General features: G+C 36.2%; 1 protein-coding gene across 1 annotated transcript in view; it reads right to left on the bottom strand.

The window, feature by feature from the left end:
- The window catches only part of FRK (fyn related Src family tyrosine kinase), a 47,953-nt gene that overhangs the window by 12,195 nt on the left and 20,889 nt on the right, over positions 1 to 14,869 (bottom strand). Inside the window, exons 2-4 of the mRNA XM_051792204.1 lie at positions 14,273 to 14,394; positions 7,937 to 8,100; positions 7,143 to 7,311 (exon numbers count right to left, since the gene is read on the bottom strand). Of these exons, the coding sequence (XP_051648164.1) occupies positions 7,143 to 7,311; positions 7,937 to 8,100; positions 14,273 to 14,394 (455 nt within the window). The remainder of the gene's footprint in view (positions 1 to 7,142; positions 7,312 to 7,936; positions 8,101 to 14,272; positions 14,395 to 14,869) is intronic.

Raw genomic sequence — 14,869 nt, 5'->3', positions numbered from 1 at the left:
CAAGATATATGCATTGTCATAGAAATCAACCTAAAATCTACAGAGAAGCTGCATGGTGTGAAGCATTCTCCCCCCAAAAGCAAATGCATAAGCATGACTAATGATTTAGCATCAGTGCCAAAATTTGACAAGTTGATCTTAAAAAGGATAAAGTATTTGCTCACTTAGGGTCTCCCAAATCATGGAGCCTCTATGGATCATCATACAGGATTTCTTCACACCATAGAATATGACAACCTGATTTGTTCCCATCATCAAAGTTTGACTACAAGGAATTTGTCAGTTTAATCATGATATAAACTTCTTCTAACAAGCTGAAACCAAGCAACATGCTTTTCACATATAACAACTTTCAATAACTTGATCAGGAGAGAAGTATTCTATTAGTTGAATAGCTGCAAATCTTCCTTTACATTGTAAAAGAAAATAATAATAGATAACAAACTAGTGACAAAGATCAATAAGTATGTCATACATATTTTAAAGAGCATATGTAACTTTCTGTTTTAGTTAGTTTATATCATTAAATAGTACAAGCAGCAGACAGTCCCTCAAATCCCCCAGAGCCCTGTAGATCTTATATTGTAGTTCATACAAGGATTCGATGCCAACAGAAAAAAATTTAGAAGTGTCTTTATGAGTGTTTTGCCTAAGATTAGGTTTTAGCAGCTGGATAAGCAAAGTAAAAACTGCCTCTAAAAGAAAGCAAACATGTGTGTTTCAAATGATTTGGATAAAGCCTGTCACAATAGTGGTAAAGAAGTTACAATACATCCCTTTGAGGAAGGAAATACATGCCACACAGAGTTTCAAATAACTGAGGGGTTTTTTTTAGTTTGTACTTAAATATGTGTGTTTTTAATGAAGCATACATTTTCAGCTGTAAGTAGTTAACACAGTATGAACAGCAGGTTACTGTGAGTAGAAACCACTTGATCATAAAATAATTAGTTTACAGAAGCCTTTACTGAAACAACTGAAGGCTTCTTTTGTGCAAGACACCAGTTTGGGAGTAGGTTTATAAGTACCTGGAGAAAGTACAGTTTTGATAATTTGTTTTTTGAATGAAACATGTTTTTTTAAATGTCAAAGTCATTCTTAAGACCAAAATGTTGGAATCTATTTCTTTGATATGTCCTATGATGATGTGCTATTTTGACAGGAATCACCTCTAATTTAAGCCTACTTAAAACAGGTATATCAGTTCTGATTACCTTCTTCTTGAAAATATTTTGTTCTAGATTTGAAGAAGCTTCACATTATAAGATAAACCCTGATAATTTGGAAAGGAGATAGAGAGGAAGTCAGTTATTTTCCAGATTCCATTGGCCTAAATATAAGTGGCCCTTACATATTCGATAAGCCTCTCACGAGACACTTTGTTTGCAACTTTCAATAAATCTTCCCAAATTACTTCAAAGTAACCTTGTACTTCAGGGGACCCTAGTCTTTTGAATTAGTTTACACAAAATGAACTTATGCGGAGACTACATTAAGCATACAACTGTGATCTTCTGAAGAAATTTATGAGTAATAAAGAAATAACATTAAAAAGAACAAAAATTTGGCAACACTAAAAAATCCTATTCACAGGTGAGTGATATAGGTATCTGACAGTTCTCAAGCAGCTTTGTCACTATACAGAAGTAAACTTAAAGGTTAGAGTAAGGTCATATAGTGAATTAAATGGAATAAAAGAATCTCTTTTTTTCCTGGGAACTTGAGGGACTTTCCTGAGTGCAAAGATTTTTAGATTGCATATGCACTAAAGAGATTACATAGTTAAGAACTGAAAATATTATCAAAAACTCTGCTGATGGTACTAACCCAGGCACTATTTGGGAAAAGCCTCCTGAAAAATAAAAATCACGCTTGGGCAGCTTTCATGTAGAGAAGCTTGGGAGAAGCTTTACAAGATGATAATGACAAATGTATCTGTCAACTTGAACAGGCATAAGGAACTTTATCAGATACAATTAATTGGTGATGATAGATGTCTGCTTCACATGCTGATAGTTGGAGAAGCAAGCTAGCCCAGACAAAGGGTTCTAGGATATCCATCACAGTCAGCATAGGATGAAGTGCAAATCCCTGCTGCAATGACTTCCACTTAAATAGAAAAAACAATGTCTCAGTGAGGAAATAAAAACAGAAATGTGATATGACATGTTCAGGGATCTGCATCAGGACAGTGTTATGCAGAGCCAAGAACAGAAATAGCAACTGCTGGCTTCTAGATTATTTTCCTATCTATTGATCCCTACACCTCTTTGATAACTTTGATAACTCAAAAAGTCAGAGATGTTTCTTAAATCAAAGATGTTCTTGTATTTTGTTTTTTCATTCACATATCCATCACTATTGTTTTGCCCGGTAAAATGCCACAGATGTTTCCAAAGCAGAGTCAAACACCAGTGAACAAATAGGAGAATTATCTGAATGGAGGCATCATATTACTCCTGCTCTTTGTTTATAGTCACAGTGACCAACAGACTGTAATATAGATAAGGAAAGGTAACAGGAAAGACACGGACTAAACAATATTTGACAGCAAAGGGTGGAATGATCATGGCGAATTTCAGTTGTTGTAATTGTGCTGAAGGGACAAAGGGTGGATTGCGTGTAAACTGTTCACTTTTCTTTGGTGTTATGATTATGGTATTTTGATGTGGAGAACTCTTTTTCTTGATGTGAGTGAAGCTTGTGAAGTGTGTGTGATGAATGTGGACTTGAATGATAATTCTTAAATATTACATCCTTAAATATTAATTCTTAAATACACAGAGCTGAGGTGTAGAATATATTGGATTTATGTGGCAAGGTTTGGTACTGGGGGGGCTACAGTGGTGGCTTCTGTGAGAAGCTGCCAGAAACTTCCCTCATGTTGATAGATCCAATTCCAATTGGCTTCTAGATAGACCCACTGCTGGTCAAGGCTGAACTCATCAGCTATGGTGGTAGTGTCTCTGAGATAACAGATTTAAGAAGGGAGAAAAGAAAACTTGTGCAACACTAGCAACAGCCAGAGGAGAGAGGAGTGGGAATATGTGACCCTCACTGGAGCAGTCTGTTCCTGAAGGACTGCACCCTGTGGAAGGGATTCATGCTGGAGCAGTTTGAGAAGAACTATGGCCCATGGGTAGGACTCAAGTTGGAGAAGGTTGAGGAGAACTCTCTGCTGTGGGAGGGCCCCCATGTTGGAGCGGGGGAAGAGTATGAGGAGCCCTTCCTCTGAGGAGGAAGGAGCGGCAGAGACAGTGTGTGATATACTGACCAATACCTCCATTCCCTGTCTCCCTGCACCACTGCAAGAGAAGAGGTAGAGAATTTGGAAGTGAAGTTAAGCCAGGGAAGAAGAGATGGGTAGGGGGAAAATGTTTTGAGATTTTCGGCTTCCTGACATCCAGATTTTACAATCAATGGAAAGAAATGTGCTTTTATTTTATGCTATTTATTTCTCTTTGTAATGTGCATTTTTAATCTATAATATGATTTATCTGATATGTGTTTATTTCTTCCTGCTAATTATTAAAAAACTGATACATCTAAGATGTTAGATGCCTAAAAACAGGAAAAATGTAGTTAGTATGCTGCACATCAATATTTCTGAAGCAGTTGTGAAATTTCCGATTTGTGTGCAACATTTGAAAAATTGGGTCTTGTTCCAAATTGGAAAAGAAACAGATTTCTGAATACCCTAATTACTCTCAAATCAGGAATCACACATTTGCGTCACAAGAGAGTTGGTTTTGGGAAAAACCCATCACTGCCATCTCACCAGAATTCTGGGAGATTAGTTTTTCCTACAGGTTGGAAGGTCACAGAGTCACAGAATCATAGAATCATTAAGGTTGGAAAAGATCTCTAAGATCATCAAGTCCAACCATTAATGCAGACTGTGATGTTTATAACTAAACCTTGACCTCAAGTGCCACATCCACACATCTTTCGAACACTTCCAGGCATGGTGAGTCCATCAGTTCCCCAGACAGCTTGTCCCAGTGCTTGACAACCCTTTCCATAAAAAAAAAATTTCCCAATATCCAATCTAAACCTCCCCTGGCACAATTGTCCTGTCACTTGTTACCTGGGAGAAGAGACTCCCACCTCATTACAACCTCCTTTCAGGCAGCTGTAGAGAGCAATAAGGTCTCCCCTGAGCCTCCTCTTCTCCAGGCTAAACAACCCCAGCTCCCTCAGCAGCTCCTCATATGACTTACTCTCTAGACCCTTCACCAGCTTCATTGACCTTCTCTGGACACGCTACAGTACCTCAATGTCTCTCTTGTAGTGAGGGGCCCAGAACTGAACACAGGATTCAAGGTGTGGCCTCACCAGTGCTGAGTTCAGCAGTGCAATCACTTTCCTACTCCTGCTGGCCACACCATTTCTCATACAGGGCAGGATGCCATTGGCCTTCTTAGTTTTAAGCCTTTTAGCAGCAAGGGCTAGAAATTAGTTTAAGTGCAGAAAAAAGTGTTTGAGAAATGAGGAGAATATTATATAACAAGAAATTATATTTAGCCTTTCTAAAGACAATTAAAATTGGTGTAACTCATTCTGTACATACCTGCAAAATGGAAAGAAAAACTAATGCCTACAAAGAGGCTTTTATTTTGTTACAAGAAGACATAACAAGCCTTAGAGAGAAGACATCAAGTAAATTCAGATGCGAAATTAGGCCCACATTCTTACAGTGCCTTCATCTTGGGAGAGAACATTTCTAATTATTATCTAGTCAAGAACTAGCTATGTTTTGATTAAATATAAATACTAATCTCAGCAGAGGAATGATGTGCAATGGCTTATAACAGCAAAGTATTCAGACTATATATAATCTAAAACAGATGTACACTCCAAAACAGTGCTCAACAGAAAAACTCAAAGTAACAGAAATCCTTTCTGCCCTTCAGGCCTATAAATCTATGACATACTGATTGCATTATGCTCTTCTATACTGTTCAATATGTGATTACCCTACTTGATCAACCTGTTCCTGCTTAGTAATGAGAGCATTGTTCCATGTTACAATTCCTCTGGTGCTAAAGCCTTTTTAACAAAACCCACTCCATCTCAGATCCCTATCACTTTGAGTTTAACACACTCCTCTGTTGTTCTGATGAATTCCTTTTCCAGAGGGTCTACACCGCAAAACAGCTTAGTGAAAAGCCTTTAGTTTAAAACATGCCCCCTCCTGTCCCAGCAGAAAGACAGTCGATTTATATCTTTGAACCAAGCAACAACAGAGGATCAAAAACACTTCAAAAACACTTGAAGCCTGAAATAATGCCTATGTGATTATTGGAATCTTCAAACGTCAACATATAACACAATGTATTTCTTGATTACTCATGTACTAATATGTTTTCCATTAATTTATCTTCTTTATATTATGGTGAATGAAATTACCAGACCTGCCCTTTGCTGAAATTTTATTACTACCAAGATAAGCACTTATTACTCAGATTAAGGTGAGGGTATTGGGACTTTTCTTTAATTAGTGAAGTGTTATTTCTCATGAGTAACAATGAGAACAAGCTGTGGAAAACCAATGTGCTAACTGATTACAGTAAGGCACTCCAAATGCTGAAAAACACTGTATTGGAAGAGAATAATTCCCTAGAGAAGTGCACTACAAGGTTAAATGCTTACATTTCACACTGTTTGAATTGTCTTGGTAGAACGAGATAGTTCACAAAGTACAGTGATAAGAAATTCAATATTAACTATATAATTTATCAAGATGGCTTTGAGAATCAAAGTCTTCATTCTGAGCAACACTGTGCAATGTACAACTTCCTTATCACATTATTAGATCACAAACTCTCTGCTATCCAAGCACGACATCCAGGTGGGGCTTGTGTCTGCCCTAACTCAATATAACCCACCATGAAATCAATGAGACTACTACTGTTGACCTGAACAGGAGTCAGGCTAGAGTGAAAAAAACAGAGATAGAAAAAGTATTGATTAATCGAGCCCCTTTTCCCAGATGAACTATGATACTTTAAAAAGAATCACAGTTGAAGGAGTTTCTTCCACTATACAGTGCTAGTCTGTATGTAATAACGAGTTTGCAGTGAGTCTTATGTTTATTCCAGTGAGAAAGAGATGTCAAGTTAGATTCTGTGTTTACTGGGTCACTAGGAAGATGCACCTGTTCACTGAAAAAAGTACTGTCTTTCATATAAATTATAGATGGTCTTTAGTCTGAGCAGGTTTTATATTTCCAGTTAAGCAGAGAAAAAAAAAATGCTTATTTTCTTTCAATTTGCAAGTCTTGAAACACAAACAATATCCTGATACAAGAGAGCATTAAAACACATGCTTAAATTCCTCCCTGTTCAGGAGACCATTCAAGCAGGGCTCAAGTATATTGCTATTATTCTGAATCAAAGATCTGAATCTGTTCTGCTTCCTGAACCATGTTCATTAGTGCCCAACACAAGCTTTTTCAATTAACCACAACTCGTGTTATCTCCTTTTAAAAAACACGTATATCATCCAGGCTACTTTCTTATCTATGTGGTTCTTGCCATCTGCTGGCAGATATTTTATGTTGTCAATTTAAAATGCACAAATTACTTGAAGTTAATGAAACATAATTAAGAAAAATGCTAAAAGCTGTATTAGTCACAATCTTACACTACATGCAAATATGGGGTATTAATGTTTTGTATCAAAAACTTTGAAAAATTTTATTCAATCAATACTAAGATTAAAGCACTTCTTAAGTACACACTTATCATAGTACATATTCTGTATTACCTAAGAAATAATTATAATATAGCATCTAATCACTAGAAAAATTCTCTAGGTTACAAACCTGTAGTCAATCAATTATTTCACCTCTAGATAAAATGTAGTTATTCAGCTCCATACAAGCAACATCGTACAAGAAGACGTACAACCCTTGCCGGGGTTGCCTTTTTATGCAATCATCTAGAAACCAAAAACTGTATAAAATTGTAATTCAAATTACCAAAAAATACCTAGACCTTCAATATTACTAATCTTCATGTTTAAGTGTGTGGATTTTAAGAATGATTGCATATATGATTAGGCTGTCTTTTCAGTAGCATTTAAAAGGAGCACCCTTGCTAACATTTCACATTATTAGCATTTAAGAGTAATTCACATACCTGGTTTTAATGTTTTGATTGCCACGGGGGTGGTATTATTCCACCGTCCTTCCCATACCTCACCAAACTGACCCGATCCTAATTTTTTCACCAACTTCAGAGATTGTCGGTCTATCTCCCACTGATCAACAGTTTTATATGACAAATCAAAAGTAGCAGGAATTTGAACCTGGTAAAAGAAAATAAGTAATACAATAATTGAGGCTTTTAATATTTTTTTCAACAGCTTACACAAATCATTTTTAACTATATCATGTAAAGTTGAAACAGAATATAAATAATGCTTCCTTAGAGTACACATGCATAATAAAATGAGCCGAGAACATAAAATATAACCCATATACTGGGTACTTTTTTTAGAAATAAGAAATAAGATAAAGAAAATATACTTTCATTAAAAGTAAAAATTAGAACTCATTCCTCTAAGCAAGCTTTTTGAACAGTGACTTATTGCTTGCCTGAATCTTGTGGTTTTGTCTCAGTAATTACTTATGGACAGCTAGAGTTATGGAGTTGGAGATTTCATCTCCATATATATATAAAGGCATTCATAAATCCTGTTTTGGCATGTTTTCTCCCCCAGACACTCTATGATTTGTTAAAAATGGTGGGGTATTCTATTATTAACTTGTCAGCCTCAAGAATGAAACAGTTACAGTATCCAGAACTTACGGAAAACAAGCAGATCATCAACATTTTGGAATGGTAGAAGCAGATATGGAGTCAACATTTCCTGACAGATACTTGAGTGAGCTTACAATAAATATTTTACACAGCATAGCATCTACTCTTACCTTTAGGCATGGCTTTCCGAGCATCACACAGAGGCCATCACTGTTCTTGCTATAATAGTCAACCAAGTCATTCAGAGTTTTGAAAGTTTTCCTTCTGCTTAGAAAAAAGCCTCCTTCATCCAGCTTTCTGATCCTGTAGTGCTTCACAGATGCACCATCAAAAACTAAAAATATTTAAATATATTAAATTTCTAGGAATTATTGCAATGGTACATCATAATTTATGACCAAGCCTTCATAAGGTTCCTAAATATATTTATGAGGACTTTAAAATAAATTTTTTTGTTTTGAATAGGAAAACTATAAAAAGCTTCTTTCAAGCCAAAGCCCACTGTTTAGATATCTTAATACTGAGTCTATCAATCTTCAGCCATTCAGGTTTGGAGATTCTTGCCTGCACCATAATAACAGAAGTAGAAGTACATAAATACATCTTATGTGAGGCAGCTCATGTTTACCATCTCTGAAGATACCAAAACTAGAAGCATCTTATTCACAGTAATCATTTAATCAGTTTTTAATATTTCTTTTATCAATGTCAACATTTCAAATAGCAGCTGCTGGGCTGGTAGGCATTTTAAAGGAAACAGATATACTCTTCACATGGCCATAATTCCCTGAAAAGCACTCACATCTTCCCAGGGTTTTTTTGAGTTTCGTGTGTGTTTGGAATACATAAAAATCAGGTGAATAATGCTCTGGTTTTTGTACCATTTGTACCATTAATAAATAAAATAAAATAAAATTTTTTAAGTAGTTTATTTAATCTTTGTCTCATCCTTTTTAAATCTTTTGTGTATGTTCTATAACATACACAATCTATCAGTACAGTAGTACATGTATAAAATTTACCAAAAAAAATAAATAAAGGTATATGTAGAGTGAATGCTCAAAAATCTTTTTTGGCTCAAAATCACCACAGAGGGCAGTTCAGAAGAGTTGAACAGGTATTTATTTACTTACGTGGGTGTCTTTTAGCAAGACACACCATTAGTTAGACATCACTGTCCATTTTCAATGGGCAATTGAGAGTTTACATTGCATACAGAAGGGTAACTGATTTAGCTCCTAACAATGCCACAGTTGTTAGCTCTAACATTAACAGTGTTCCACAATAAGCCCCGCTGGTAATGAGGAATCCTGATCATATAAAGCATAACTTAGGAAGGAAGATGTTTAAATAGTAGGACAAATTTGCTGTGTCTTAAACAGAAATTTACTGATCCTAGGAATTTCAGAGCTCGTTGAATGCTACCAAGTTGTAAGATTAAGTGATAGACCAGGATTTGAAAGTGTGGACAGATATTTTTGCTGTCTGTTAAGAGTTGTGGGTGTGGGTTCAAGGCGAAAGGATGCAGCCCGCCCAGTTAGGCTTGGGGCCAGTGAGATCGCGAATTAAGCCAAACAGGAGAATGGGATCATTTAATGAGTCTGAGGATTAGCCAGAAGGAGAAACACTGGAGCAGAACTAAATATGAAGCACCACATTTTGGAAAAAACCAAGAAGCAATAGCTAAATGAAAAAATTGCTATTGCTCTCCTCTGGATTTACTATAGTTGATATATCCCTTATACTGTAACACTGCATGGATTTTTGCAAACAGTTTGGTTATAATAGAAGAATGTTAAGTTGCATATTGTATGTAGAAAATTATTGGTTGCGTGCAATTAACAAAGTTCATATAAAGAATAATTTCTCTCACTATTTAAGTGATCAAGTTATAAAGGAAAATCTCTTCTTCCTTAAGAACTATCGTGGAGAATCAAATATGTTTTGCATTGTACTGTGCGATTGTCATCCCAGACCACCAGAGGGCAGAGAGCAGCTGTTCAAAATACTCCGCCCCAGGCAGTATTTTTAGGGACCTGAGAATTTCCAATCATGAGGATCGGGAATAAGAATATTTGTAAATAAAATCCAGATGATAAAGATAAATACATCACACTTTTCAAATGCCACTTCCTTTTAAATTAACACCCATAAGTAGTATTTATAATTATAAAATACACGTATATTTTTGTGATGTATCATTTGGAAATTGGGCTGAAGCAAAATTAAGTAAAGAGTAATTAAGTAATAAAAGACTGAAAATTTGCTGGCTTTTCCCAAGTTCACAGGAAAACTGATCTGGAAAAACTAATAAGTCTTTAGGATGCATTGAGTAAAAGGACAACAGGATGACTGTTAATTCAGTCTCAGTTGTACATCACAAGTAATAGTAGTTTGACTACCTGCTTTGTTTATTAGAAGTATTATAACTATTACTTGTGAAGCACCTAACATTAATAATGCAAGAGCTGTTTTGAAGGATGTGCTCTAATTTCTTAAATGAGACTTCTATGAAGCCTTATAATTGACAGCATCTAGGTCAGGTGGTGATGTGTGTGGAGAAGCTGGAGAAAATTTCTGCACTGATACCACCTCTTCTTGTGATAAGTAGCTGAGATTAGTGCAGTATTTGACAGGGGGTTGTTTACTTGTATCCCAGGGCTGAGTCTGGCTGTGCAACTCCTGCACCACACACTTGCAGCTCTGTGACATGGTGTGGCTCCTCTGCCGAGATGATACAGAGCACATGTCACCCAGGGAAGAGCTAGCCATAACCCCTTCCAGTCATCCCTACATCCATATCAGACTGCTTATCAGGATAGGATTATGACTTAAGCTTCACACATCTTGACAGTAGCTGGGTTTGAAGACTGTTTTTTAATTCAACCTGCCCTTTCCAGAAGAATCACAATTCCCCATTAGATTTCTACATGGTTTCAGTTTAACAGAAGGATTCTCCTCTCCTTGCAATCCATCTGCATATGATTGGACTAAGCAGAAGTAGATTTTGCCTCCTGAAGAAAGAGAATAAAATAACCTACTACTCTTTTTCAGGGCAGAAAAACATATGGTGGCATCCGCAGAGTCAACATCTTCACCAAATGAATCGTGGAGACACTAAGGCACCACTCCCGCCAGCAACGCTGTGTCCCCACATCACTCCTGTCAGCAGTGCTCCCCCAGCACTGGCCATGCAGCACTGCCAGCACGAGCTTTGCTCAGTCTCCATGCCCCGGGTGGATGTGGGAGGAGACTGACCCCTGAGATCACCCTCATCAGCACAGACCAAGTGCAGAGGCAGATCCAATATCATTCTCTTACTGTGGCCATGATTTTGCCAGTCCTATGAGTCTGCTTCTTTAAACAATTACCTATTTTTTCTTATGCTGAAACCCAGTCTGGCTTAAAGGAAACCACACAATATTTTTTAGGAGCATGGAAAAAAAATTTGAAGAAAACACAAACCATTTACATTGTTATTTAATACAATAAGTCTTTTAGATACCATTATTCAGTGACGGGCTAAGTAAAGAGCTTCCTGCTATCATTGGCAATGACACTCAATTAAGCTGAGCACATCTAAATTATGGCTTTTAATTAAAAAGAGGCAATGTCTAAGATGCCACCAACATGTTTAAAATTTAATACATTTCACACCAGATGCTGGAGTCATCAACATAAAAATCTGTTGACAACATGTGCATTTTTAAAATGGGAAAACCTATTTTTAAAATGTCAAACACTTTAATTTATAGCAACACATCTCAGTGGCCTATCTGGTTTGATGAGCTTTCCATTTAACCATTCACAGATGAGAAAAGCCTTTCTGAATGTGACTTTTTATTTTTAATTTAAATAGTTACTTATTATCTAAATCTTACAAATTCAGAGTTTTCCCAAGTTAGAGTGAAAAGTACCATTTTCATGAAAGGTAGGGTTGGTTTGGTTTTTTTTCCTAAGGAGATCATTTGTTTCCCTAATTAACATCAAGTCTTTTAAACATTGCCCATATGAGTATGAAATCAAGCATGAAAGTCATAAAGTCAGTTTATGGGTTCTTGAGTAAAAATCTCTCTTCCCTTTCAATTTCTCTTATTTTTTTTACCTTTATTGCACCTAAATATTAGGCTGGATAGAGAATTAAAACATTTTCTTAAAGACCTTAATTCTGAAAGCCAGGTTATCACTCTTCTAGTCATTATAATCTACTCTGAAATGAAACCAAAACAGCAAACCAACCAGACCTACAGAGGATGGGACTTTGGGAGTCTACTCTTTCTGCACTGAAAAAACTGGAAATGGAAATTAGGGCATATTCCAAAATACCAGGTTTTGACTTCTCCCCTGTCAGTGTATCAGCTACCATGGAGATAGAACCTGTCCTTCTGCTTCAACTTCAGTGTCTCATAATTCCTTCTGATGGCACAAAGAGGAGAGATGAAGGAAAACTGTCTTCTCCATAGCGCCTGGTGAACTAAACAACCTTCTTCCCAATTAATACTCTCCACAACACAAACCTCTTCATCATTTGCTTTAGAATGTAAGAAAGAAATCCACACTGATGGTTTCATATCTTGCTGCTATCAGTCATAATCAAATCTCCTGTTCCTGAATAAGTTTATACAGAAACCAGAAAAATTACTACCACAGGCTTTTACAATTTAATCAAATATACGAAATCAGATAGAATAAACTTTCTATCCAAAATTTTTATAGAACTAAACAGCAGCATCAAAAGATAATCTCATCCTACCAAAAATGCTGGCCTAATATTTATTTTCATTGTCTTGGATTTTTCTCTGGAGTATCTCAAATTTTAACTAAAGTACTGCTGCCTTCCTGTTAGAGAAGTGGTTAGGATGCAGGATAAATAATTAAGATTTTGAACCTTTCCTAGACGCCTGTAGTTGGAGAATAATAAAAAGAAATTGCATTTCCACTCCTAGATGCATAACAGAAGATTTTTCATTGATTTTTAGTAAGGTGTCATATATTCAAATGCCAGCATTAAAAAGATAATACAGGCCTATTTGTCCTTCCCTGCATAACACCACACTGTTATTGATCTAGCCCAGCCCTTGGATGAAATCAGTTCACTGATGAAGAAAACTTGAAGGAAACTGAAACCATGTAACACATCAATAAGTTGGCACACGAAGAGAAAGCATTTTGCAAGGTCTTTGGCTATAATACAGTCCTTGGATGAAAGTGTACATGCACAGGCGTCAGTTCTGTCACAGCTGAGGAGCAGTCTGATTCCTCACTGATGGTAGTTTTCCTTTCAGCACTTTATGTCAAGAACCAACTTCCTTGAGGGTAAACTGAAAACTATGGAGTGAACTCTCCCAGAACTGTAAATATCACATTTATTTCATAAAACTCCCTGTCTTTCACTTCACATTTCTTTGTCTTGGCAACAAAAAGCAACCCTTCCATTACCACAAGACATGGCAGGTATATCCCCTTTCCTTATAAGTGGGAAAGAGAAAGCAAGAATGTGTCAAAAGTTCATTAAGCTGTGTTTCTGTGTAATGTTCAGAACATTTGAATGACACAAGTATCCAGGTAAAAGAGGAGTCATTATGAAATAGTATGTTTATGCACAGGGTGCCTTTCATTTTACTGACATAATTCTGCATGTGACTACTTATGGTTTATTCACAAACATCAAGAGTCTTTGCTGGTGTCTGAAATTAATATAGGCAGAGCACATTAGGTAGCTTGGATGTAGATCCTCATTGTCTCAGGGACAACACTATGCTCTTGGACTCATAGTTGTATGCCAAGTTTGATGGAAAATGTTCACAGAAAACAACTAATGAACAACCACATTTACTACTTAAAATGGTAAATATCTACAGCATGAAAAAAAATTATGTACTTATATGCGAGTGAGTAAAATTATTAACAAGTAAGTGTCCTTATTAGACAATCTCTCAGATTCAAATAAAGGACTTAAATAAATTTCAAAATGCATTATCATCGTCAATCTAATTTTTTACTGATATTTACAACATATTTTTCAATGAAACATGACTGATTCTAAAGTACAGCTTTGAAGATCTATGATTTTACCCCTGAAGACAAATAAATATGAACCTAAGTGTGAGCTACAGGAGAAATCTCTTTTTCTTAAACTGCAGATATCTGCCAACATGCTTTTATTTTTATTTTGTGTGCTAATCAGAACAGTAGGGTACAACTGCAATGTATATTTTTGTGCTTTGATTGTGAAAATACTATCTGTTTTAAGGCAGCTGGAACACTGGAAGTACTAAGCATAAAAAAGTTAATTTCTGTTCTGAGCATATTGATAAACAAAGTCTATAAAATATAAACTCAAACGACTCTTACCAAGTTTTCTTTAAATATCTCCCAGGAAATAAATATTGTTACAAACTTAATTTCATTTTCATGCCCACAGTTTATGGTTCTCAAAAATGAAAACGCCCAGATCACCCAAGAAATTTTTAAAACATTGCTTTAGATGAAAAGCTAGGATATACCTGAGAGTGAGTATTCCCCTTTTAGACTTTCACTTTCTCGGATTAGGAAGGCTCCTGCCTGGTTTCCAGGGTATGACAGTTGTCTCTCAGCATCTGCTCGTTTGATTGGGCCAAAGAACCATCTGAACAAATAAAAACGATTAATTTTACCATTCAGTGAAACATACCAGGAAGACAGTTTAGCTTTTATAAACATGCTGTACATTTACTATGAGATAATCTGTGCTCTGCCAAATAAATATCAAGGGGAGGGGGGGGACAGTCAGAACTATAAAACAAATTATTGCTGGAAAATATTGCTTACACATTTGAGTGAAATCCGGATTTTACTGCTAATAGAAGGTCTTACTGATTTCAAGGGGAAAAGTATTCAGAAGTAACAAACTGGTTTTGTCCCAGAAAAAAAATCACCAAGAAATTTTGCCAAGGCTACAGTAGCAGAAATTGATACCAAGTCCATTGATGCCACTTGAACTATGTAGAGGTGCAGGTATGTGCTAACATTCCGACATCTTAAAAGCCAAAAGATCTCTGAAACTGCAAAAGGGCTCTCAGGTTCCAAGGTGTAAATCACCCTGCAGCCTTTCCTATTCCACT

Source organism: Manacus candei, unplaced genomic scaffold (assembly GCF_025592945.1).
Source record: "Manacus candei isolate 608988 ecotype Guabito, Panama unplaced genomic scaffold, ASM2559294v1 h1tg000034l, whole genome shotgun sequence".
Taxonomy (NCBI): Eukaryota; Metazoa; Chordata; class Aves; order Passeriformes; family Pipridae; genus Manacus; species Manacus candei.
The sequence above is the reverse complement of the archived record's forward strand: the minus strand, read 5'-3'. Positions and strand labels throughout refer to the sequence as shown.